Source organism: Cheilinus undulatus, linkage group 14, assembly GCF_018320785.1.
Source record: "Cheilinus undulatus linkage group 14, ASM1832078v1, whole genome shotgun sequence".
NCBI classification, from domain to species: domain Eukaryota; kingdom Metazoa; phylum Chordata; class Actinopteri; order Labriformes; family Labridae; genus Cheilinus; species Cheilinus undulatus.
This window is the reverse complement of record NC_054878.1, coordinates 4943703-4969981: the sequence shown is the minus strand read 5'-3', so window position 1 is coordinate 4969981 and position 26279 is coordinate 4943703. Positions and strand designations below refer to the sequence as shown.

The window sequence follows — 26279 nt, the reverse complement described above, 5'->3', positions numbered from 1 at the left end:
CCTTCTTGTTTTCTTATTACTTTTCATATTTGTCAAACTTAAATGTTTCACATCATCAAACAAATTTTAAAATAAAACAAAGATAATCTGAGTAAATACAAAATGCATATTTAAACAATGATTTCATTTATTAAGGAAAAGAAGTCATCCAGACCTAGCTGAGCCTATGTGAAAAAGTATTTGCTCCCCTTGTTAAATTCTAAATTAACTGTGATTAACCACATTTTTTTGGAAAGCTGACACAGTCTCTCCAGCGACACCCAATCCTGATTACTGCCAGACCTGTTGAATCTAGAAATCCCTTCAATAGAACCTGTCTGACAAAGTGGCGTAGATCTAAAGAAATTCATCTATCGGTCTGTAAAGGGTTACAGAGCCATTTCTAAGGCTTTGGGACCCCAGTGAACCACAGTGAGAGCCATTATCCACAAATTGAGAAAACTTGGAATTGTGATGAACCTTCCCTAGAGAGGCCGGTCTACCAAAATGACTCCAAGAGCACATCGACGACACATCCAGGAGGTCACAGAAGAACTCAGAACAAAATCTAAAGCCCTTCAGGCCTCACTGGTGTCAGTTAAGGTCAGAGGTCATGATTCAACAATAAGAAAGAGACTGGGCAAAAGTGGCACCCGTGGAAAAGCTCCAAGGCCAAAGCCACTGACCGAAGAGAATACAAAAGCTTGTCTCATGTTCTCCTAAGACCTCTTGATGATGCCCAGGACTTATGGGAAAATATTCTGTGGATTGACAAAACAAAAACGGAACATTTTGGAAAGTGTGTGTCCTGTTACGTCTGGAGTAAAACTAACTTTTGATGCCATCAAAGGAACATCATACCAACAGTCAAACACGATGGTGGTACTGTGACGGTCTTGAGCTGCTTTGCTGCTTCTGGACTTGGACCACCTGCTGTAATTAATGGAACCATGAATTCTGCTCTCTACCAGAAAATCCTGAAGGAGAATGTCCGGCCCTCAGTTCATGACCTAGAAATATCCTTCCTTCTTTTGCATAAATGTAGTCAAAGCTCACACATCAAAAACATTATAATATAATCTGGGCTATATTTGTGTTGTTTTCTTGCAGGTCACGAGTTGCACTTATTGTTTCAACATGGTCTTCTGCAAACACGTGTGCTCAAAAGTATCTGGCAGCTTTTAGATTTAATTGCACTACTACTTTAAAAAGATGCTGTCTTTTTGCAAACTGAGAACAATTTCATTTTATTTTCATTTTTGCCACATTTTAGAAAAATGAGTGTATTTCAAAAATAAAGTTATGAACATACTCAAAAACATTTTTTTGTGGTTTGAATTGATCTTTTGCAACTTTTTTACAATCAAAATTTAAAGGGATACAGCTATGACATCTCTGTATTTAGGAAAATATATATTTTTTTTAAAAGTGCTTTTCATTTTTCTTGTTTTTTTGCACCTTTGAGGAATTTAATATGTTACTATGGATTATCACCAGTGTTAATTTTGCCAGCTATTTTTTATTTTAGTCTTGGTTTTAGTCTTTAAATGAAATGCATTTTAGTTTTAGTCACATTTTAGTCATTTCTACCCTTTTTAGTTTTAGTCTAGTTTTAGTCTAGTTTTATTTGACAAAAACTCAAAATATTTTAGTCTAGTTTTAGTCCATAAAAAGTCCTCACATTTTAGTCTTTACTTTTAGTCCAAGCATTTATTTTCTTGCCTTAATCTGGTACCAAATCATGGTAGTGTGTTTTCTGCACTCTGCCATACCTGGGGTCCCTGCTTTCTACAGCTGAGAGGCAGAATAGATACAGCTGCATTGTTTTTTGACAGATTTACCCACAGTGGAGACATATTATGGATTTTGAATGTCCGACAAAGACTACATTACATTTAAGACTAATTTTTGTCATCTTGGCGAAAACTAGACTTAGTTGTTGTCAGTTTTAGTCATCACAGATCTATTTTTGTTAGTCTAAGTCTAATTTTTGTCATGGAAAAAAAGGCTGTTGACAAATAGTTTTAGTCATAGTCTTAGTCGACAAAATTAACACTGCTTATCACATACATATCATTCAAATTTGGGTTCTAAGGGTTGTATTGATGTATGGCCAATTCAAATACTCAAAAAATGGCACTACAGTGTATAAAAATGTAAAGATATGCTCTGGCAGACTTGTTCTATTGTAGGTCATAATGGGTTAAACTCCAAGATAATAAAGTTGCATACGAAAATACGTGTTTTGCTGGTAAAATTGTGACTTTTTTGACTGTGATATTTGGTGGTTTTAGATGCTGCAATTTAACGCCTCTTTCTTGCCCAGCATTTTCTCCTAACCTTAAAATTGTGTTACCTTTAGCTCTGTTTGTTCCATGCTGTCAGAGCCTGCCAATAACACTTTGAGCTTTCCAGTAGCAAAAACAAGAGCTTTCATTGGATGTACTTTGATTGAGAGCATTTGTAAGGATTTGCAAGGATTTGCAGGAATTGCACTGCATTTCAGTTTCAAGGCTGTTGGCTGAAAACAATGCACTGGAGCTAATCCAGAGAATTACCTAATAGTATTTAAACTGAAAAACATGCAAAAATAGAGCTAAAGTTTTAGGATATCTGAATAATTCTTCTTTGTGATTCCTAAATAATGCAGAATGTGAACTGTAGTGTGTCAAAGATGTGAAAATCTCATCTTTTTTGTTGCAGTGTATTCACTTGACCCAGCACACAATGGATGCACTCATATGCATAATTATTTTATTTACAAATAGTAAAAAACAGACCATAAAAATATATCTTGCTTTCACATATATACATTCAGATGTATTTTAATGAAGTACATAGACAGGACAATCTCAAGGCCTGATGAGGCAGCTGGATTTTAGTGGCTAACCTTGAGATCTTTGATAGCAGGCAGGTACGACGGACAAACTTCACACAGACGGATTTCTAAAGCTCCACAGAAGCTGTTTACATCAGAGGTGGTCTGGTTTCATCTTGGCAAATCATTAATTCCTATTTGGAATCAGCTGGTTTTCCTGAAAACACCCCATACATAGATCATTTACAGCATCAGGGCCACTTTTAGAGAAAAACATCCAGACTTTAAAGATAAAATTTGCTTTAAAAACAAGCTGAAACCTTTGTTGTGGAAGAGCAGTTCAGTCTCACAGTGAGCAATGTATGGTTTCTTAACCACATGCAAAAAGGTTGTCATGTTAAGAAAGAACCAAGCGGCAACCACTGAAGCCAATGCAGCCAATGCTAAAGTGTTATAAACTGCAGTTAAGAGTCCACTTAGGCTGGCTGAAGAAACACATGAAGCCGCAAACACACCCCATCAGCTAAAGTAAGTTTAAGACAGCCTTTTCAATTTGGTGGGTGCTGCAGATTGAACTAAAAAGACCTCTTCAGTAACTGATTGGCTGATGATAGTTGACCAATATTTTCTACTGTCTACTGTAAAACTCAAAACTAGATGACCACAAAAAGCCTTTGTGTGTCTGTAATTTGTTAAAACAATTATAAAATAGCTTTTTAACATGGATCTGAATTATTTGGCTTTACAGAAATTTACAAAATAAGTGAAATTATTCAGTTCAGATGATGAAATTACTTTTGGCTGTGCAAAGACAATGTTTTTGAGAGACAGGAGACCTTTAGAATTGACTTTCATTTGTACTAGTCAGTAAATCAAAATAGCACACTTTTTGATTGAAAAATTTGATTGGCAATTGCCAATCACCCATGTGGATAAACAGCCAAATGCTGAATATTGGCCCTGAAAATTGGCCAGGTCAACCCCTAACAAGTACTTTGGCAATGGCTATCTTTACAATGCCTTGCCCAAGTCTACATGAACATACCCCAAGGCCATTTTTACAAGCAGACAATGATACACTTGTTGACCTTAACACTACACTTGGCCCCAGGCCTGGGCCCCTAATGTGAAGCATCTCCATTTCTATGGTTATCACTTTATCTGATGACTAAACCATACCACATAAAATGAAGACATCCTTTATAATCTCAAGATTTTTCTCTAAGAGCAGCCCTGCTATACGATCCGGCTCAGACTGAGGTTTGGGTGCATTTAGTTCACTATGGACATCATGGCATTAAAGGGATGATAAGGTATTTTTTTCAATGGGGTTGTATGAGACACTTGTAAAGGCCTTTGCACACCAAGTTTGTTCATTTTGGACAGAATTTTTGGGTCCTAAATACGATTAGAACACCACGCACTGAAACTGAAACTTGCACACTGAGTCCGAAGACAATTTCATGACTCTCTGACCCCTTGAAGAAAAAGGCAGAAATGGGTTCATGTGTCTTGACAGAGACCTTCATATATTCCGGTTATGGGCACAAGCTTGTGTGTCACGGCGCTGTGCAAAGATGAAGAGAGAAAGAGCGACTTTTAAACACTTTGTTATCTGGCTGTGAGTTCAAATTTTGGCCTGAATCTATGATGTTTGGTGGTCGGTATCCACAGATTACATTGGTAAAGCATGGTGTCTAAAGCCCAGTTCAGACCAAAGATTGCAATGCTTCGAGATGTTGGTGAGAGTCGCAGCTGCCTGAATCAGTCTGTGCAGTTCAAATAAAGCCACCTGGTGATGTTGCCTGTGATTCAGCTCAGCAAGCCTCAGGGAGCTGGTTTAAGAATGCTGCAAGCAGGTAAATGTGAAATGGAAATCTTATTTAGATGGGCTATAAATGCCAACAAATAATCGCTGAAAGCAGAATATTCATTCATGCAGAGAAACTTTTCAAATGGAAACTTAAGCCCATAAACACTCCTGTCTCCTCCATCAGCTGCACATGTAAGCAGAATGTGTTGTGCTATATGCATCAGAGCAGTTCAACAAAACAATGCATCGTCTTCTCTAGTCACAGAGAACTGGTCAGCATTTAGAAAGCTGCAGATTGGCCCAACCCATCTGGTCTCATATCTTTGGTCTGAACTGGGCTGGGAGTAAAGTTTCAGTGTGAATGGAGAGAGAGAGAGAGAGATAAAGGGAGCTGCAGCCACTGTTCTTGATAGTCAGTCACCCATTTGGATAACTTGGGCAGATGCAAAATCGTGCATTAAATCAAACCTGTTCTGAATGGGATGATGACAGCTGAAAGTTTCAGAGTTAGTGCACAAACATAAGATCATAGTTCTTTTTTAACATGCAACCATTTTGGACAAGGAAAAGAGACTCAGTGTGCAAAGGCCTTTTCAACTGACAAGTACCTCTTACAACCCCACTTCAAAACTACCAAACTATCCCTTTAAATCTGAGGTTGGATGACCCCCTGTCCCCATGCTCCCGATGTTAGCACTGTGTATGTGAGCAGGAGGAGTAGAGGTACAGTAAGATGAAGCAGTCTATCAGGAGGATGGTGTAGAAACATCTCTGTGTGTGCAAGCTCCGTCCCCTCTGAAATCGAGTCAGTAACACAGCCAGCAACAGGAAGAAGGTGGCGGTGTTGAGGAGGAGGAAGAGTCTGATGTAGGAGGCGGTGCTGGAGAGCCCCTCGCTCCCCGCTGTGGCCACCATATGAACCTCCTTGAATTTGCGGCCCTTCACAAAGGCCCCTTTTCTGTTTTTGCGGCCTTCTGGGTAATCCATAAAGGCCCGAGAGTCGGCGTCTCCCTCCTCCGGACTGTCCTCGTACGTACGCTTTGACGTCCTCTGTCTCTCCTTCTTCTCATTAACTTCAATCTGTGCAAAAAGATCAGGCAGACTCTCAGAGAGCTTCTCCCCAAGGTTCACTTTCCTCCCCCCTTTACCCTTCGCCTGCTTCTTTGACATCGCAAACATCCTCTCAATGACCTCCTCTGTCTTCTTCTTGTCAGAGAACTGGAGCAGGCGCTCTGCGGTCTTACGGAAGCTGGCAGTGTTGAGAACCCGTCCCAGGATGTGTCGCTCCATCTGCTGGAAGACGGGCTTGACATGCTGAAGATTGTCGTCCATTACGTTGACATATTCCTCGACTTCCTCTGGTGATGTTTCCGCTGCAGCTGCCGGTTTCTCAAAGACGATCTTCTTGTGGTCCTGCAGCACCATGGCAAACAGCGGCTTGCTGGTTACCTCACTGGTCAGCAGGTAGATGGTGTAGGTGTGGTCCTTGGTGGCCAGGTAGATATCTACCCTCTGATCATCTCCTCGAAGACTAAAACTCTGTACATCAACACCTGGTCCAAAGAAAATATATGCCACTCTAGAGTGAGGGTACCTCAACGGCATTGTGACGTTCACATAGTTCGATCCGTTGTACGGGTACCCTCGAGGGTAATTCCAATAACCAGCCACTCCTTTGTGACTGAAACCTGTGTCGTCCATCCAGAACATCTTATATCTGTCCTCACCATGACTTACAAATGCTCCATGAACACCATCTATCTTTGTGCCCTGGAACGGTAGCTCTGTGTTGTGAAAGAAGGCACTCATGGCTCTGGTTGGGCTCTCTGGATCCAGGTGGATGTGATCCACCAGGAGCAGGAGCTGCGGGTGAAGAAGGAGCAAGTTCCTCTGGAAGTTTCTGACTTTCAGCTCAGGAGAGTAAGCCGAACTTCCCTCTCCACGGATGAAGACCATTCCCTGCCTCTCTAGAGCTGCTTCCACTCGTCCCTGGGTGTCAGCAGCCAGCCCAACCTTGTACCTTAACCACTTTGAGTCGCAGACTTCAGTGACCTGTCCACTCCACGGTTTGAAACAGCTCCCTGACGAGTCTGAACCAAACAACACTGCATTGTTCAGTAAAGTGTACTTGGGCCCGTACAACGCCTCGGTGATGAAAGGGACTCCATTTGGTGCAAAAGTGAAAGAGTTTTGATCAGGATGCTCATGGCCGGCATTAAAGTTCCTCCACCCTTTAATCCACTCTTTGTATTTGTTCTTGTGGACGATGTCGTAGATCGCTCGCCCTCCCAGCTTCCCTGACTTGAAGGACAGGAAGGAGCGGTTGGTGTCTGCAGGTAAAGCACTGCCATATGTCACTACACCCCAGTCCTCGAAGTAGTGGAGTCGAGGTGTGCCAAAGTCTGACGGAGGCTTGGGGATCAGGTTGGGATCATACCTGTAGAAAATCACAAGAAGACACTTATCAGATGGATTATAGAAATTTATCTAAGTCAAACCTAAAAAGACCAAATGGTCAAATTCTCAATGGTTTAGATCACAAGCCTCAAACTACCAGGCTCCTATCACATTTCTTGGTTTTTTTACGATTACTTTTTGGGCTTTATTTACCTTTATTCAGATGGCATAGCTGGAGACATGCACCAACCAATGCCAAGCCTGGTAATCAATCTGGCAACCGGTAGACTACAGCCTGTGTTTATGGCAGCCTGCTCCACCCAGTGAGCTAAACTGGGGTCAACATTTCTACATACTTATTTAGAGCCTGTGTCCACAGCTAGTGGATAAAGTGCTGGCAGTGCAGGGCACACGCTGTTACAGAGTCCTTTTATATGAGTTTGACAATTTGAGCGTACAGCTTTAGCTCAGGCAGGCCATGGTGTCAAGTGCTGCCATATAATTGAGATCAGCTGATCTTGCACAACCCCTCATCAGCTGACGGACAGCTGATTCACCCCAAGCACGCTTTTGGCTAATTGCACTCATGCTGCCATATGTGAACTTCTCTAGCCCTTTCAAGCCGCTTTTTGCAACCTTCCTCCACCCCAGCTCCTCCTTTCCTCTACTTCTAACTTAACCACACATTCTGTTTGCATCGACGCCTGCTCTTCTCTCCCTGCCTCAGGCTTTTCTTGTAGGCTTGTGGAAGGGCAGGGGGATCCCAGACCAGCCACACTGCCAAATATACATAACAGTGCTAATTAATAACTGTAGATAAAAACCATGACACATGCCAATCCAAATTATTATTATTTTTCACAAAAATTAGGGCAAAATCTCAGAAAACCAATGTCAGTTTCAGCTGTGCTTTTAAACTGCAATAATGACTGGGGTTATTATGGACTTCAGAGTGGCAAAAGGTGAAAAAACAAAACAAAACAAAACAGAACAAAACATAACACTTGGACAAGAGGTTCTTCATCAGCACCAGTTGCTAAATGTGGCTCATTGTGCAGCCATTTTCTGCAACCTCATGATTGGAACCAGCCATGTCTGTGCCCATCACTCATAGACTGTAAAAAGAATTGGACCAAGCCTGTGTGACGTCAGCTGTTTGATTACAATAGGTGGACACAAACAGCTTTTAAAGCCAATCCGTGGCGGCTTCCATGTTGAAATCGCTGTCTCAGCCAAACTTTGGATCAACATAATGGCAGACAAGAGCCCGCCCACTGAGCTCAACTTCCTGTCAGCTAAGCTATCACTAAAGCTAGCCCTGTGGTTGACATATAGGTAGAGTCTGCTATCTGTCAATCAAATGACATGCACCAATCAGCGCGCAGTGAGGTTTTTCCTAAATATAATCAAAACAAGAAAATTCTTGCACAGTAGGAGTGTCACATCAAAAAAATGATTAAAAACCATTTTGACTAAGCTGTTATTTTCACCCAGAATTTTCCGGTCAAAGCTTCCATACCCGTTATCTTTAACATGAAATTTGGCTTCATAGACTAGTCAAGAACATAATAGCTCAAGAAGGAACTTTTTCCTGCTTGGAGCCAACAAAATGCATCACACACAGCTAATGGAGAGAATGTTCCAGGGTTGATTTGGCCTTAACTCATTACGGATCCTAAATAAGTTTTTTAACTGTCACTTTTTTTCATATGCAGCTTCTTTTTTGGTTGTAAGCAAAAAATTGAAAGTTTCATATCTTCCATGACTCATCTTCTGGAAAAGTCAGTTTAAAGTCACATGAGTGCAATGCATCATCAGATCATGGAGAAGTTTCCGATATTGTGCAGCCCTACAACTTGACACATGTTTTATTTCTGAGAGTTTGAGAGATTAAGTCATAGCACAGTACTGATTTATGTCTTTTACTTGTTGGGTTATGTTTATTGGGGGTATCTTTTAGAGGGAATTTTAACCCATGTTTTATGAGTAAAATTAAGGTTTTATAAGGCACTATAAATAAAATATCACTTGCATAATCTTAACCAAAAATCTGTGATATTGTGAAATAAAAGCCAGTGTCTCACCAGATGAACTCTGTGTGGAGGGTACACCATCTCTGTCCTTTCCCAGCCTGTCCTGGCCCCTCGATCACCCTGTTCTGATGAATCAGGTCTGCCAGCCAGTTTCCACTGCCGTTACGCAACACATAACGGTCCAAGAAGACCAGCTGGCTCTCTGGGCCGTAGAACCAGTTGTAGTTTGAATCTGCGATGGCTACAGTCCTCTGAAATCCTACAGATGAAAGAAAAAGAGTAAAATCACAAGTTTATAGAAGGTTCTAATCTGTGTGCAGGTATTTTTACAACATAAAATATAAAGTTATGATAGAAAGTCTGAGTTTTTTTTATTTAAAACTGATTTTTAAAGGTTCAGTTTGAAGCACGTGATGCTTCAAATCAAAATAATCGGTCTTAGACCCCTCTGTTGTGGCCCAGCTCAGTCCCAAACCCGGCGCTAATTGTTCACACAGCCGTGTCGTCTGTAATTATGTAAAGAACAGTCACAGTGGTGAGAGGGCTTTTAGAAACCAGCAATAAAAATTATAGCGTATAATCACAGTCAATCACATCGACCAGCAATGATCATAAAAACACTGAAGGAAGTAACACTGTCAAATTAAGACTCTTTGAACAGGACAGGATAAATAAATTCTTCATTTTTATTCTAGAAGTAAATGCAGGCTGTGCAGGGATTTTTTGCAAGGACTGAACTGGAACTAGCAGTTCTGCTATAAATGACATTTGTTTCATGTTTGCTGAGATGAAAACGATCTTTAAGCCATTTTGAGGTAAGTCAGTGGCTCTTAACCTTTTTTCTAGCGCTCCTGCACACTCGTATCCAAGAAAAGTTTATCCTCACAGGGGAAAATGGCTGCATTTACTAACAACACTTTTAACAGTTTTCATTTACAAAATCCTAGTAGAACAGGCCTAAACACTTCTTTCTAAAAAATATGTGTATAGACTATCCAGTTACTATTAAGTGATTATTCAAGCTATTTTTGGTAAATCTTACTTTGAAAATCTCAGAGCTGACAGAGGCTAAACCGGTTGGAAACTAATAAGATAATTCATGCAAAAAACTTCCCAGTGATCAGAAAAACAGAAGCCTGTAAATATAACCTTCAACATAACTAGTACTGATATAACCAGAGGTAAATCAGACAGCATTCATCAATCGTTCTGCTCTTAATTCATATGTGCATGACAGAAATGAAATTTGAAGGAAAGTGCAACCTGCTTTATACTTGTGTACAAAATATACTCCATGTGTATTTACATAGCCCTGAATCTTAAAGGCCTTCCGAGGCCATAGCCATCGTCTCAAAAATGTAACCATGCATTAAAATAAATCAATGCCATTGTGACCTGAACATTACATACTTGTGTGTGGGTCTTCCCGCATCACTCAGCCCAAATGCTCTTGGCTGTGCAATTTCTGTGTCAGTTCACAGCCCCAACGCCACATTTCCTGTTAGTGTACAAGAAACCATGGCAACTGACATGTGGAGCATCACGTTGGAGTTAACAGATATTGATCAGCAGCTGATTATTCTGCAGTTATGTAAAGAAGAAACAAGAGGAGACATCAGAGGAGATGCAAAGCACGGCTGCTGAATCAGCTGAAGCAGAGGATGGAGGAGTTTTTGCACTTGTTTGGCTCCGAGACAGAGAAGTGTACGTATGCCGGGAAATGCATGCACACTGTGTGTATTTTGATGCATGCAAATGTTGGCAGGCCTGTTTCTTAGCAGAACACCAGGAACTGACATAAATTCCCATTAGTTCATCTCCTCTTGGCTTACTACTCTAATACTATTTTTTTTCTTAAATGACTTAGTTTTTTTCTCAACTTTGCATTAATATGATGGGTTTTTTTTTTCATTTATTATTTCTATTAAACACATTTTTTAAATTTTCTGCCTGCTGTCTCTTAGCGTTCTTGATGTTCTAAATGTGCTTAGTCCTGTCCAGTGCTTGGGTAGAGCTGTGGTTCCTGAATGGTGTGACAAGGCACACAAGTGGGTCTTGAGGCAAGTCTAGGCGTGTCTTGGGAATTTGAACAACCGTAAATTATCACTGCAACTTTATGAAAAGCACTGTGACCAGGCCCACCCACAGATTTAGCTGGGCCCATGAAAAACCCAGAGAATAGACCCTCCCCAGTTGTGATTTATCGATATCAGTGAATGTGTGCTGGATCTGTAGCATTGGTGCAAACATCCTGGCTATTGGGTTCAGAAGTTGAAATCATTTATTTTTGCTACTTTTAACCAATAAACCACTTTTACAACCAGTTTTTGCCACTACCTTCAGTCACACTGAACCCATTTTTGTCCCTTTTTCCCACTTTTTCGCCAATTGTGATCTATTTTCGCCTCTTCTCTTAGCCATTTTTAACCCATTTGTTACTTTTTCTAACCTGACACGCCAGATGAATTTGTTTCACACATCCATCTGGGAAAGCTTCAACAGGAAACTTTTGAGAAAAGGCAGAGGCTTAGAAAAAAACACGGAGTGTGATTGGATGAACATTCTGTCTGTCACATCTCTACGGGCCAATAGAAGCAAAAAAACAAGTGACATAGCAGCTATTGAGCTGCGCGTGTGCAGCTATGGGGAATAACGTGAAACATGGTGACTATAGACATGTAAGTACTCGACTTTTATCGTTTTTGAAAAGAAACAACTCACTGCTGTTCTTTGTTCTTCTTTTAACAAAGAAATGTCGTCAAGTTCTGATAAAACTTGCGCTTTAGCAGCATCCACACTTATCTTCCGCCATAATTGCACCAGCCTCTTGCTGCTGCTGCTGCTTGTTTGCGTCACGACTCTGCCATGCCTGAAAGTACTGCCCCTTGTTGCTGACTGGTCCTGTCACTTACTAACCAGGCCCAAAGTGTTCAGATGGGAGCTTAACAAGATGGATTTACCAGTGAGAAACATGGAAATGGGCGTATCCATCTGCTTTGCAAGGTTAACTTTTTTCTGAATTTGGCCACAATTTTTAAACTTTTTAAACCCCTTTTTTGCAAATGTTTTCCATACTTTAGCCACCCAATTTTTAAAGGTTTTCAGATATTTAGCTATATCAAATCAAAGCACAAAAAGCCTGGATAAAACTTATTTTTTGTTGCTTTGATAAGGGTGTTTATTATAGGGGTTAAATATACTGGTTATCACAGCTCAACTTAAGTCCATGGTTTTGCAGAACTCCATGATCCCCTAGTTGGCTGGGACTCAGAGAGCCCTTCCCTTTATCCTCCCTTATGGGCGGCCTTGACTGTAGCATCATTTAAAGTCTATTTTGTATCGATATGAATATGGTGTGCCTTGAGACTTTGGCTTAACCTGTGGAAGGGGGAAAAAAGGTTGAAAACCACCGGGGTAGAGAATTGCAGGGTGACATTAGCATACCAACACATCAGTATGTAGTGCTTACAATGGTGTTGGTCACTCTGGTGTAGCTCCATCAGCATGGGGGCTTAGCTCTGTGCAGGGTAAACTGCACATAGATTGAAGAGCAAAACTAACTATTATTAACGTTTATGTTTTGTGAATTAGACTTTGACACAGAGCAGATTGGGGAAGCAAATCATGGAGCAATCAGCAGCTATAATCCACTCTTTATGGATCAGGTCCTTGGTGTTTTAACTCAGTTTTAATAGCTCGTTGCTTCAGCTTCAACAACTACTTGCACTCTTAAATTCTTTCATAAGAAAAGTTATTCCCACCCAATGTTCCTTTCACCTTTATCACAGTTTACTCTCCACAAACCGACTGCAGAAACACAAACACACTCACACAGACCCAGTGAGGGGAGAGCGATCATTAAGGCAGCTAAAGGGACAGTTAACGATAATCTGTCCCTGTTTTCCCATCTGACGGAGAGAAAGCTGCTCCTGTGTCTCCTGATCTGAGGCTCACTTTGCTGCTGTAATTAGAGGTGCCTTCTGGGTGCTGCACTGCTGCTCTGCCACAATACAGAAACTGTTGGCAGGGGGCTGTGAAATGTCCGAGTCTGACCCTGGGGGCCCCTCCTCTGTGGCTGCCCTCGCCCTGACCTTCAGACGAGACTTCCAGGACTCTGCAGATCCCTGCAGGTCTGAGCTCAGCTGCCAGGAAGGGAATAACTGCACGCATGCATACCCCATATCAGCTCAGGGAGGAGAGAGTGTGTGATGTGGCAGCCTCGGGAGGTTTTAACATCTACTTTAATAAAGAGATGTTTTTAAAGGAGCATTTCAATAATTAGTAACTGGATGAGTCTGCTATTCACAGATAAATAAACACTTAATCACAGATAGTTGACCTGCCAGGGATCTGGCTGCACAGATAAAGCCTCTGCAGTAGTAAAGACCAAAAATTATATCTCAAAATTTCTAAGCTGAATGGCAAAAAAATCAGAGATTTCTTAATATTTTTTTTTCTAAGAAATAACAGATGTTTGTAACAGACTCATAAACTTTCATATGATTCTAGTAAAAGTCAAAACTCACACCAAAATCAGGCTGCTCTTACATCAGCTTATCTAATGCGTATTGGTTAACATTGCCATGCATTTCTCCCACAAATCCAGTGAGCTAGTCAACCTACAAACACAATAAATAATGGGTTGACTTAAAGCTGCAAGTTAGTGCAAATGAGTATATTTGTCAAAAGTATGACATCATTCTAAAAATACCAAAGTTAACAATGAGAGCAGCTTTCAAAGCCTCACTGGTGTTATGGTTTATTGTGTGACCATGTTAACTGGTGCTCCTTGGCCTTCTTCCTAAACATTTCTTTGTTTAGTTTAAGTTAAAGACATTTCTGAGGAGGGTGTTCTTATTATATTATAATGACAAAATAAACAAAAGGGCATCTGTGAGTACTTTTTGCACTTTTAACATCTGAAAAGCAGCAAATGGCCACTAAATAACACGGTCACTCTTTAAACCGTAACACCGGTCAGCAGTGGAAGCAGAGAAGCTCTAACAGCAGGATGTAAAAGAAGAGAGCTGCTTGTAAAAGCGGAGGGTCTAGTGATGATAAGGGCAAATTGTTGCTATTTTAACCCCTTAAAGCTTATTGTATCATACTTGATACATACTTTTATGGTACCTCTATCTAATCAATATGATCATAAATTACAAAAAAAAAAAGCTTTCTGAATACAATCTGATAAATGATAAAAATGCCCACAGGTGGATTATCAGTTACCAAAAACACCTAATGTATCAAAGCAGAAACAAAGAATATACGTATATTTTAAATTTTATGGGAATTTGGAGTTTTTGGATTTCAGTAGAAAATAAAGTAAACATTTCAGTTCCAAAGAATTACAATTTTATGGAAATAATTTGTGTTTTCAGGCTTTAATGGGTTAATGCTAATAAGCGCTTGAACACCAAAAGCGGGTGTGAAGAACCTAAGGGATTACAAATGATTATGATTATTCCTATTATTTTATTATCAGATGCATAAACTTGTTGAAGGCTCTCCTCAAAAAATGTCCCTTTGACTTTCCAGGGTGCACATAGCTAGAAACCCCCATATGGATAGATACATTTATTACAATGCATACAGAATACAATAAAATAAGTTCAAAAGCAACTAATCCATAGTAGCATGAATCTGATTATGAGGGTGAAACAAGCTTTATGCTATGAAGGAGGAGGCTGGGATGGAGGAGGTTAAGCTTTGCAGCAGTGTGGTGCATTAGTGCATGAGTGCAAGCAAGGACTAACGAGAAGTACGTCATATTTAAATACTCTGTTGTAATGAGAGAAAGAGCTGTGATTGGCTGTGGGAGCTGGGATCAGCTGGCCGTCAGCTGATCACGGCTGGGCATATGACTACCGTATCCTGCACAAACTAACGCTGAGCTTCAGTTGTACAGCTGATATTTCAACTGGAATGTGAAAAGTCAGTCATTTCTGTGTTCTGGTTGACATTATTTTCACTGCAAACACACCAATCCAGGGTTTCATTGAAAGCAAGCTGAGACCACCCCATCCCAGTGATCTCAGCTTACTAGTCTTGTTGCTTAACAGGGGTCGATCTTTGTGTTCACATGTGTCCAACAAACTGGGCCAAAGAGGGAACCTGACTGTGGGGGAAAATGGCCTTAATAGGTAGAGTCGGACATTTTGTAATCTGAAGGTCTTGGGTTCGATCCCTGGCTCCTACAGTCACACGTCGATGTGTCTTTGGACACTAAACCTGAATTTACTATCACAGCATCAGTCGTGTGTTGTAACTACTTCCACTATACTGTTAGTTACCTGGTAGGATGGTTCTGTACATGAAGGCGAAGTGTTTGAGGAGCCACGGGTGGTCAAAGTGTCCGATGGCGAAGTGGCGCTGCACCAGGTGCATGTACTGGAACAGAGAGCGGGTGGTGTAAGTCCCGTAGGCCACTCCTTCATACAGGGAGCCATCCGTGACATCCTGTAGGAGGATCATAGACTTCTCCATGATGGACAGGACCTGCTTGGACCACAGGTATGCCTCCTGCAGGTAACCTGGAGGAAAACAAGATGGTTTATAGGTTAAAGACCACTTAAAATCTCCAGTAATGTTATACAAAACAACTATGAGATTCCTGCTAGCGTCATTTCTCATTGTGCTCCTGTATAGTAAGTAATGGAAATTTATTCTGGACTGAGCTTCTTCTGAGCTATTTTCAAATTGCAACACTGATAGTTCTTGAAAATTTTAGGACATGTTGCCCTAAAGTAGGGATGCACCGATACTGATCCTGGTATCGGGTATCGGCCCGATCCAGCCTCTCAAAGCTGGATCGGGTATCGTGGGAAAGGGTCGATACGTGGTGCGATCCAGGCAACTAGCTCTAAGCCTTTTTTACAAGATTGTTTGCACTATTTTCTCACAGAATTGTTACTTTGTTTACTGTATGTGGTTAAAAACACTTGTGTAATACAGTTTTGTACTGGAATGTTACCTCTGATGCACTTTCTTTGTTTTTTGCTGCATAACCAGTCTACAGAGTATAAAAGTTTACAACTGAATAGTAATTTCTGTATGTCCTGTAGCATTCTTTTTACCAAACTGCTGGTAAACATTTAAACACTTTATATTTGATATAAATATCAACTTCAGTAATCTATATGAACTCACTTTTTGCCTTTTACCCAAAACAATTACCAGTCTTATCTTACAGTAGGGCATGCAGGTTATTCTTTTACAACACTGGTATCGGATCAGTATCGGTATTGGTCGATAGCCCAGGTATCAGAATCGGTATCGGGACCAGAAAAGGTGGATTGGTGCATCCCTACCCTAACATTGGCCCTAAAATGCCATTACAAAGCAGCAAACAAGTATTTGCTTGTATTGTTTATGTCATGCATAAACCTACTATTCAGCCCCCCCTAACCAATGCTCACAAGCAGAAACGGTTGCAGTGGGCCCAGAAATACATGAAGACTCATTTTCAAACAGTCGTGTTTACTGATGAGTGCCCTGCAACCCTGGATGGTCCAGATGGAGGAGTAGTGGATGGTTGGTGGATGGCCACCATGTCCCAACAAGAGTGTGATGTCAGCAAGGAGGGGTCGGAGTCATGTTCTGGGCCGGATTCATGAGGAGAGGGCTGGTAGACCCCTTTAGGGTCCCTGAAGGTGTGAAAATGACCTCAACAACTAATATGGAGTTTCTGACTGACACTTTCTTCCACGTTACAAAAAGAAGAACCGTGCCTTCTGTAGCAAAAGAATTTTCATGCATGACAATGCACCATCTCATGCTGCAAAGAATCCCTCTGTGTCATTGGCTGCTATGGGTATAAAAGGAGAGAAACTCATGGTGTGGCCCCCATCCTCCCCTGACCTCAACCCTACTGAGAACCTTTGGAGCATCCTCAAGCTAAAGATCTATGAGGGTGGGAGGCAGTTCACATCAAAACAGCAGCTCTGGGAGGATATTCTGACATCTTGCAAAGAAATTCAAGCATAAACTCTCCAAAAACTCACAAGTTCAGTGGATTCAAGAATAGTGAAGGTGATATAAAAGAAGGGCTCCTACGTTAACATGGAACTTTGCCTGATTTTTTTGAGTCAAATAGCTTTTGATTTCAGTAAATATGACCTGCAAATGCAGCAATTTCAACAAATGACCATTTTCGGTTCTTTACAACCTATAAAATGTTTTGAAATTCTGTTGTGCTTAATAATGTGGAACAGTGCATTGTGAGTTTTTTTTTTCTAAAAGATTTCTTATCATTATGAAGTTTGTTCAGAAACATTTGAATTATGCTGTAACGGCTGATGACTTGAAAAATATTCTGTCATTTCCATTTATATTTGGGAAAATAAGACAAAAATGTCATTTGCATAATAATTTGGAACGCGGTGTAGATGCGTACCTGCTGCATGCCTTCCCCTACTCTCTTTCTCCATGTGTCCTACCTCTCTTCAGCTGTCCTCTCTGAATGGAAGCAAAAAGCTCCAAAAATAATATGCAAAAAAAATTCTGGGTAAAGTCTAAGAGAAAATTTGGTCGTTGTTCCGATCTGCAGCTTATTACTTCAATAATTGGGCAGAGGGATATCCCATTAGTTGCTGGCAATACTTACAGATGCGAAATGGGCCTAAAGTGCTGGCCTTTTGAATTAGTTGATATTTGCACTCAGGCTCATTTGCATTAAGCACTGTTTATTTTTGTGCAGAATTTCTGAACATTCCTTTATTTGCATGCTTGCAAAGGGGGACTGACACATGTAGGATGCTATCTGCTTTGCAGAGCAGTTTGCACTGATTTCCACTTTGCACTTGCTCTGAGGATTGGACGCTATCATTTCTGTCCTTTGCATGAGTGAAGCATGTGCAAAAGCAGAGCTATTCCCTTGTGGGTCCGGCAAGAACTTTCTTACACATAAACACTGACGTTCCACATTTTGCACATATGAACACATATATTTAAAAACAATACATTTCTGGTTTGTTTTTTAGTGGTATGTCACACAATTTGCATCACCCAAGACCAAAACCTCATGTTCATATTGACCTTTCTGAACCTAAGGGGTCAAGACAAAAAATGCATGATTGAAGATTGACAAAAGTGAGTTTGATAGAGCTAAGATGATGTGACGCTATTAACACTCCTTCTTTTTTCACAGTGAAACATTTCCTCCCAGTGTATTTGTTCTAAGGTCTCTGTAGTATCTGCTGTCCCACCAGCCAAGTCTTCACGTTTAGGAAGTTAGCCTTGTGGGTAACGTGTTCCTGTGAAGTCGTCTGGACGGTTTGTTACTGGAAGTGAGTCTCTGCAGCGTGAGTCAGAAAAATAAGAGGGGTGGAGGGTGAACAGAGTGAACTAAGCTCTGCTCATGTTTTTAAATCACAGGAGTCAGCACAAATGTGAACAGATTACGTAAGCGCTTCTATTTCTTGTAGTCATTTCCAGCTGTTCCATTTCCTGTTCCACATTTATGCTGCGTCAAGGCTATGCAAAAATACATATTTAGTAATAATCACACACAAATATCCAGTTTAAGACTAAATTTGAGTTTGTTGTGCCTTAGACTCCTGAACTTTGAACTGAGACATCATATTTGTAAGAATCTGGCAGCTCAATACTTATGCAGATACAACATAGAGCTGGGCGATATGACCTTTAACATTTTTTACATTGCAGTGTTTCTTTTTGCTCTAATGGCTTTATAAAAGGAGAAACAAGAAAAACAGCACAGCAGCAAACAAAGTCGTCTCAGTGTGTGACCTGAAGGAACCTTCCATGGAAACCATGACACCTCCTCCACAAACTGCAGCGTGTATGCTCTCCCTAACACACACACGGGCTTTACTATGAGAGCGAGCGACCACAGAAACTCTCCAGCCACAACTCATTGAGGAATCCTGGGAGGACACCGACCCCCCAATGGAGTGCGCCCACTGGAGCCGGCTCAGCTTTGGGCTCACACAGAGCATTTATTTACTGTCAAATGTGAACAGCAGGCATGCACAGAGAACATATTAACTCCAATAGAGAGAGTATCGCTCACAGAGCAGAGTTAAAATCACTTTTACTTAAAGTCAAAACAACACATGGACATTTAAATGGAGGAAGTTTGTGGCATAAACACCAATCTACTGAAAAATTTGTTTAAAATTTGCCTAATGATGATGTTCCCTCTTATACTCTGATATGTCTGGCTATAGGGTGGGATGGCAAGCCAGAAAAACACCCAAGCCTGGCTACCTCAGGTACCAGCGAGAAATCTGAAGATGAATTTCACCTATGACAGTGACCCAAAGCATTTCTCCACATCTACAAAGAATGGCTTCACCAGAGAAGATAAGAGTTTTGGGATGGCCCAGTTGAAGACCAGACCTGAATCCAGTTGAAAACCTGTGTGGTGACCTGAAGGGGGCTGAGCACAGGAAATGCCAGCCAAGGTTAAGCTCAATAGCATCTCTTCTCTCTGGGCCTTTTGACCCCTGATAAAACACCAAGAAACTGAAGGTGATTCAGGCCCTAGAACCAACAACAGCATGACCAGGGACTCGTGGCAACTCTACTTCCCACACAGACGGTACCTAAGCCCTGATTATCAGCAACATCCCCCCCTTACTGCACCCTAAAGGTGTGAATTTAGTTATTTTTCAAGGATTATTTCCCACGACCCTGGTGATATGTAAGGATATCAAGAGCATGACCAAGGTTGTGCCAGTCCTCCTTTTCGCACCATGGTGTCCTCAGGCAGTTTGCTCGCCACACCAGTGCTATACCTCAGCCTCAAATTTGGCCAAAAACATGCCTGACAGTTCTACAGAGAACTATTTAGTGTCTTATTCACATGCTTTTTTTGTCCCTTTCAGTAAATGAAGCTCAGTTTATGCAGGACACGGTAGTAACACGCCCAGCTGTGATCAGCTGATGGCCAGCTGATTCCAATTATCACCTCCCAGCTCCCCACAGCCAATCACAGCTGTTTCTCTCAACACAGCGGTGTATTTAAATATGACGCACTTCTCACTAATAGATGCTTGCACTAATGCTGATGCACCACGCTCAGAGCTTCACCTCCTCCACCCCAGCCTCCTCCTTCATAGCATTAAGCTTGCTGCACCCTCATATTCAGATTCATCCCACTACGGATTAATTGCTTTTGAACTAATTTCACTGTATTCAGTACACATTGTCATAAATGTATCTATCCATATGAGGGTTTCTAGCTATGCACTCTCTGCTGCTTGACTAACCCAGGGAGCATCTTTAGAGCAAGTAAAACTGCCAAGTAAAACTGTAAATCCATTTTACAATAAAATGTTAAAATGTATGACGACAGTGTTACTGACCTTAAACCTTGTTTTATTCACTGCAGTGCCTCCCTGCAGCCACAGTGATATAAAATAAATCCACCAGCTCAGACTTAGACAGCTCAGTGTACAGAGATCTCTGAACATTTACCTTCTTAGTGCCCCTTTCCTTTTCAATCTATAACAAGTTACTTTTTCCATGGTTCAGTACATTTTCTTTCAAAATAAAAGCAGGTCTTTGTCCTTACAGAAAGTCAAACAATTTTAGTTTGAGACAGTAAAAATTCAAACTTAGACAAAACATTTTAGAAGCAAAAGAGTGAAGTTCAGAAGCTGCAGTTGCAGTAAACCTCCCAGTTGTATTGATTTTATTTATCAAAAATATATATTAAAAAAAGACGAATAAACAATGTTGATCATTGTAAAATGTGAATTCAACCCAGAAATTACATCAAATATTGTTCAAATAGATAGTTTAATACAGTAGATAATCTATAAACAATAGAACAACAAATGTATAAAGAATCCCAGTATCAGGGGAGGGAATAAAGGTAAAATGAAATAAAGGGTCTGACAATATTATAGTGGAAATTAGTGTGAGTTAAAATCAGAGATAGTCATGTAGGTCACATGACTTTTCAAAGTGACGGTCTGTTTTATTTTGGAAAGATTAAAAAAGCTTTCTGTTGTTCAAAATTAATTCCCAAACTGTAAAGAGAAAAAACATTCTTCATAGATTTAGCCTCTTAATTCCACTCTAAAAGTGCACTAGATTGATCTTATTACCTTTAAAATATACACATTTTTCTTCCAGGAGGGAGGGAGGGCATACCCCTGGACCCCCTAAAAAGGTCTGAGTTTGTATGATCAGAATTGGATCACCTCTGCCTCAATTTGAGGCAGGAAAACTCCTAAAGAAACATTAACTAAAACTGAGTGCATTAGGAGTGAGATTAATCATGTAAATAATACTAAGAAGCTGATTATTCTGCAGATATTACAAAGAAAAGAGACATTGGAGGAGACCAGAAGAGGGTCAGGTTATGAACTTGAGGCCCAGTGATCTTGACCTTTGACCTCCTTGATCTAATTTGAATCAGAGTGGAGATTGGTGAAAAGTTTAAGTAGAAACTCTCAGAGCTCTTAAGATGTTGCATCCACAGGAAAGAATCAGATGGATGAATAAACGTGCAGAGAGACAGACAGAAATACTGCCTTGGCTCTGACTGTCACTGATTATGGGGAATAAAAAAAACAGTTTTTCAAGTTTAAAAATACTGAAATTACTATAAGCATAAATTCAAAAACAGATAGAAGGAGCTTGAACTCAAACATAAAAACAGAACTTTCTAAACTGTGTGCCAAGAACAGTGACATTGACAGTAAGCCATGTGTCATCCTGTGGGCGGCTGATGGGAAGTGGATGAAAATAAAGTGAGTTACAGCTGACTGTGAATGAACTGTGATAAACTGATCATAATCAAACATTCTGCCTCAAGGTAGAAACAAGAAAACACATGCAGCAGGAATGTTTGATTGTCTCTGCTGCTTCTAATCCGGTTATATAAACTCAGGTCTGTCAGAGTTTTCCAAGAAGCAAACAGCGTGAATATTTCTGATTTCTCTGAGTGACACATGAAGCGCTCGTTCGTTACAGTTTATTATTTTAGGAACAAAATGATGGAAAGAATAACAAAATGTCAGCCGACTCTCCTGGCTCGTGACAGATAAACTATGAGGAGAATTTCTGGAGGGTTTATTGGAAACTTTCAGTTTCTACACAGCCGGAATAATATTTGGGTATAGTGTCATCACTCTGCACAGGAAATGAAGGATTCTTTCACAATAAAGGAATGCAGGCAGGACTCTGCACAGTGTTGCATGTGACACCTGAGTGAAGCTTTAAGTGGAGAAGCTAAATTGAGGATTTACTTTTGGATTTAAAACAAATACATCATATGTCAAATCAGTTTGGACCCTAACAAACTGAGTGGTTTTAACATGCTGCAGTCTAAAATAGAGTTATAGCTAAAGCCTTTACGCTTTTTGCAGCACAGTAGCTGGACACTTTAGATGTTTGTGTTTTCTTTTTCTTTATTCTTGAATCATTCTACATCCTGTCCCGCAGTGATCCTTTTTCCTGCTGTTTTCCCAGCGGAACAAAACTTCTCCCATGGTCGACAAACTCAGAGACGGTCTGCAGGATGAACTTCAGACATGCTCAGTTGAAGAGAAAGGAAGGCTTTCAGCAAGTGTCAGCCACCGACTAGTCACTTAATTCCAGCCAGCACGCCCTTTTCCTCCTTTTGACTCCATAAAACAGTTTGATTATTAAGCTGTGACTCATGATTCCTGTACATTTTATATTCAGGGCAAACTTTCCCCTAGCTGGCTTCACTTTCCGACAGGCTGACTAGAGATGCAGGAAAAAATACAACTTATATTGGAATCGCAAATATTGATTTCTATGATTGTAAGTAGATTGAAAATGTCCAAAGATTGATATTCTTCAATGCACTTTTTTCATCTAAAGTGCATTTTCAATAGCAGCTGGATAAGAGCCTACAGCAGCGTTACTCAACCCTGCTCCACCAAAGAGCCTAAATGTTGAAAAATGGCAAAAAGGGTTAACGTGGCAGTACAAATAAAGAGGCAAAAAATGGATAAAAGTGGCTAAAATGTGACCAAAGCTGGTAAAAAGTCGTGCAAGTCATCCAAGGTCATTTTTGAGTTTTTACACATTATGAAAGTGTAGATTCCAAGCTTTCAAACGGTCTATCATACACCCTAATCTGAGCATATTTTACATAGATATGCTCATTTGAATGTTAACTTCTAGTTTCTGTTTGTTCTGAGAAAACCAGGCTCAAAGTTTCAGGACTTCTCCTACCTTCAGGCAGGCCAGGAGATGGGCGTGAACAACAGGGCCACATTTACATAAAGTCCACCCAAACCAAGCTTCTGAATCAGACTGGTGACGCTTAATATAATATTCCCTCAGGAAATCCGCCGTCATTAAACTTTCCCTGTCGAGTGATCCTGAAGTCGTCCCAAGCTGCCTCTTCATGTCTCTTCTACTTTTCTTCGCTGCAGGGTGCATCTTGAGGCTTGTTGTTAAAGGTGATAACTAGAAACAGCTGTATACATGCCGAGGGTGGGTGGCATTTGAGCCATGCAGTGTTTGTTATTGTCCATCTCAGTGGGCGAAACTGGGAACAATGGCAGACTGAGCGGCCAATTATCACCCTGCAGTTTCGCTTTCCCCTCCCCTCAATATCCTTGCAGCAACTGCGAGAATAGGGCATTTTAAAAAACAAAATTAACGCTTTTAAATATCACATTTGTGTTACTTTTCATCGAATGAGTAGTTTAAATGTCGGACTTGCATAAAATGAGAAAAAACGGAAAATGATCATTTTGAAGAAAACGACTTTGTATCCATTTTTCTCAACCAGCGGAAAAATACCGACTTGCAGGAACTTTATCTGACTTCCGTCACAAATGGGGAGAAAGTGGCAAAAGTGGGTGAGAAGTGACCAAAAAAAAGTTACAGGTGGCAAAAATGGTCAAAAAATGGAAAAAAAAGGGGAAAATTTGGTGAAAATGGGCAAAATTGGCATAAAATGGCAAAAATAACTTGGTGAAAAGTGGCAAAATGGTGAGGAAGTGGCAAAAGTGGGTGATAAGTGACAAAAAATGAGTTACAGGTGGCAAAAATGGTCAAAAAGCAGCAAACACATGGCAAAAAATGAGTGAAAAGTGACTCAAACGGGCAAAAAGCAGCAAGAAGTGGCAAAAAGATCGAAAAAGTGGCATTTGATGGCAAAAGGCAGCTTAAATAGGTGGAAAGCAGCAAAAATGTATTTTGAGTGGCAAAAAATGGAAATAAGGGGCAAAATTGCAAATAAAGGCAATGGAAATATACAAACAAAAAATAAGTTTGAAAATTAAAGCCTACTGAACAAGTGTGGGAAGCAAACTGATTAATGTGACTTGCAATGGATAAACTCTGAGGTCAAAGTTTCCCTTTTTATGGTTTTCCGGGGGAATAATATTTCAAATTAAGACATAAAAGAGCCATAAATCATCACAAAAAAGCCACACGTGGCTCTAGAGCCATGTGTTGAGTATCACTGTCCTAATCTGTTGTTAGTTTTAGTCTCAGACACATCTACTGAAGAATCCCAGCCCATTCGTCTTCGGCCAATCTCTCAAGCTCCTCCAGATTTGATGGTCTTGTGGCATGGACCTCGATCTTCAGTTCACCCCATAGATTTTCAAGGGCATTCTAGTCACGGCTTTCATCAGTAATAAGGATGTTCCTAAGCAACAATTTGAGCTTCTCCCATCAGGTTCCCTTCTCAGGCTTCCACCGATCAAAACCAACAGATTCAAACACTCCTTAATTCCTACTGCCATCTCTCTTAACTCCAGTAGGAAGAGATAGTTTTAGCACTTTTGTACTTTGTGACAGCCAGTGTGATAAATCGATCGATCAATTTCCTTGTTGAATTTTAAATTTGTCTCTTGTTTAACGTTACTTTGTGCTTTAATGTGTCAAATTGTGCTGTTACATGTTTTTACGTACTCTTGCGTGTTTTATGTGGCTTGTATGTTTCTGATGGTCCCCATATTTTTGCACACTTTAACACCCCTGTTGGGGACAAATAAAGTTCTTGATTGATAGATTGATCTATTTCCCCATTAGGCTCATTATACTCATTCAAATTTGGTTAAACAGACTAGCTTGAAGAGAATAAAATCCTTAGAAAACAGTCAAATTCCTCACAGGGTCGATGTGTGAGCAGGTGTGATCTGAGCCTGATAGACTCGCTACAGCATGGCTAGCATTAAAAGCTAGCGCCGCCAGCCTTTGTTCCATTTGTAAGATGAATATCATGCTTTGATGTGTGGCCTCTTCGCTTTGGTTGAGTAGTTATATGTGAGTTTAACCCTCGACAGCCTACATACAAGTCTGTTTCCATTTAATATCTTAAAAAACAGTCAAACGGCACTCTTCCTACTACACGCTAAATGCTAAGCTAATGCTTAGCTTCTCATATTTACATCCAGTGTGAGTGCGATGGGAAAACTCAGACAGAAAGGCAGCGCCCATTAACTGAAGCTGCAGCGGCCCCTAGTGGCGAGAGGTTCATTACAGTTTAAAAGAGCGTCACAGGCTGGGATCTCAAACCATGTTTATAAAAAATGATAGGTAATTAGTTTAAATAACTTTTAAATTTTGCACAGACTAATTTGATAAACAATCTAACGGTTTAACCATTTAACCACACACATCCTTGGCCAGTTACGTTCTCTTTGGTCTTCTGGAGGTAGTTCTTCACCAGGAGCAATGCATGTTCTTGGTCGATGTCATGCTAGAAGACAAAGCAACGACCCAGACCCAGTTTTGCTGCTGACTGCTGAGGTTCTCTTTCAAAGTCTTAGCCTTCTTTCTTTATGATTTACAGTTCATTGTTCCAGATGCACTGAAGTATCCCCACAGCACAATACTCCCAACGCTGTGTTTCACAGTGGGGACAGTGCTCTTCCTTCTTTCCAAAAACATAAGTCTCTATTGCTAAAGAGCTCTAGTTTGGTCTCATCTGACTTAAGGACATGCTTCCAGTATCATAATCCTTCTCCAGGTTGTCCTAAGAGGACTTCAATCTAGCTTGAAGGTCTCTCTTCTGCAGAAGTGTTATTTTTCTTGGTCCAATCCTAGTGACGATCTTCTTTGAGTCTACAATTCCTGACTTGGCTCAGTCATTCTCGAGTGTCTTATCAGTTGTTCTGTGGTCTTTAGACACATCTCTCACTAGTTTTCTTTCTAGTCTTTGTAGTCTTTCTCTTCTTACCAGGCTTGTTCTAGACTGTGGGGCTCTCTTTGGATTTCTTGATTCAAAGAGAGCCAGCTCTTGGCTCTTGGAAAAGCTGTAATAACTTTG

General features: G+C 40.6%; 1 protein-coding gene across 2 annotated transcripts in view; it reads right to left on the bottom strand.

The window, feature by feature from the left end:
* Positions 1 to 2711: 2711 nt before the first annotated feature.
* The window catches only part of dse (dermatan sulfate epimerase), a 54231-nt gene continuing 30663 nt past the window's right edge, over positions 2712 to 26279 (bottom strand). For both annotated transcript variants that reach the window (XM_041805109.1, XM_041805110.1), the window contains 3 exons: positions 15334 to 15573; positions 9092 to 9299; positions 2712 to 7047 (listed from right to left, as the gene is read on the bottom strand). In XM_041805109.1, coding sequence (XP_041661043.1) covers positions 5301 to 7047; positions 9092 to 9299; positions 15334 to 15573 — 2195 coding nt within the window. In that variant the 3' untranslated portion in view covers positions 2712 to 5300. The remainder of the gene's footprint in view (positions 7048 to 9091; positions 9300 to 15333; positions 15574 to 26279) is intronic.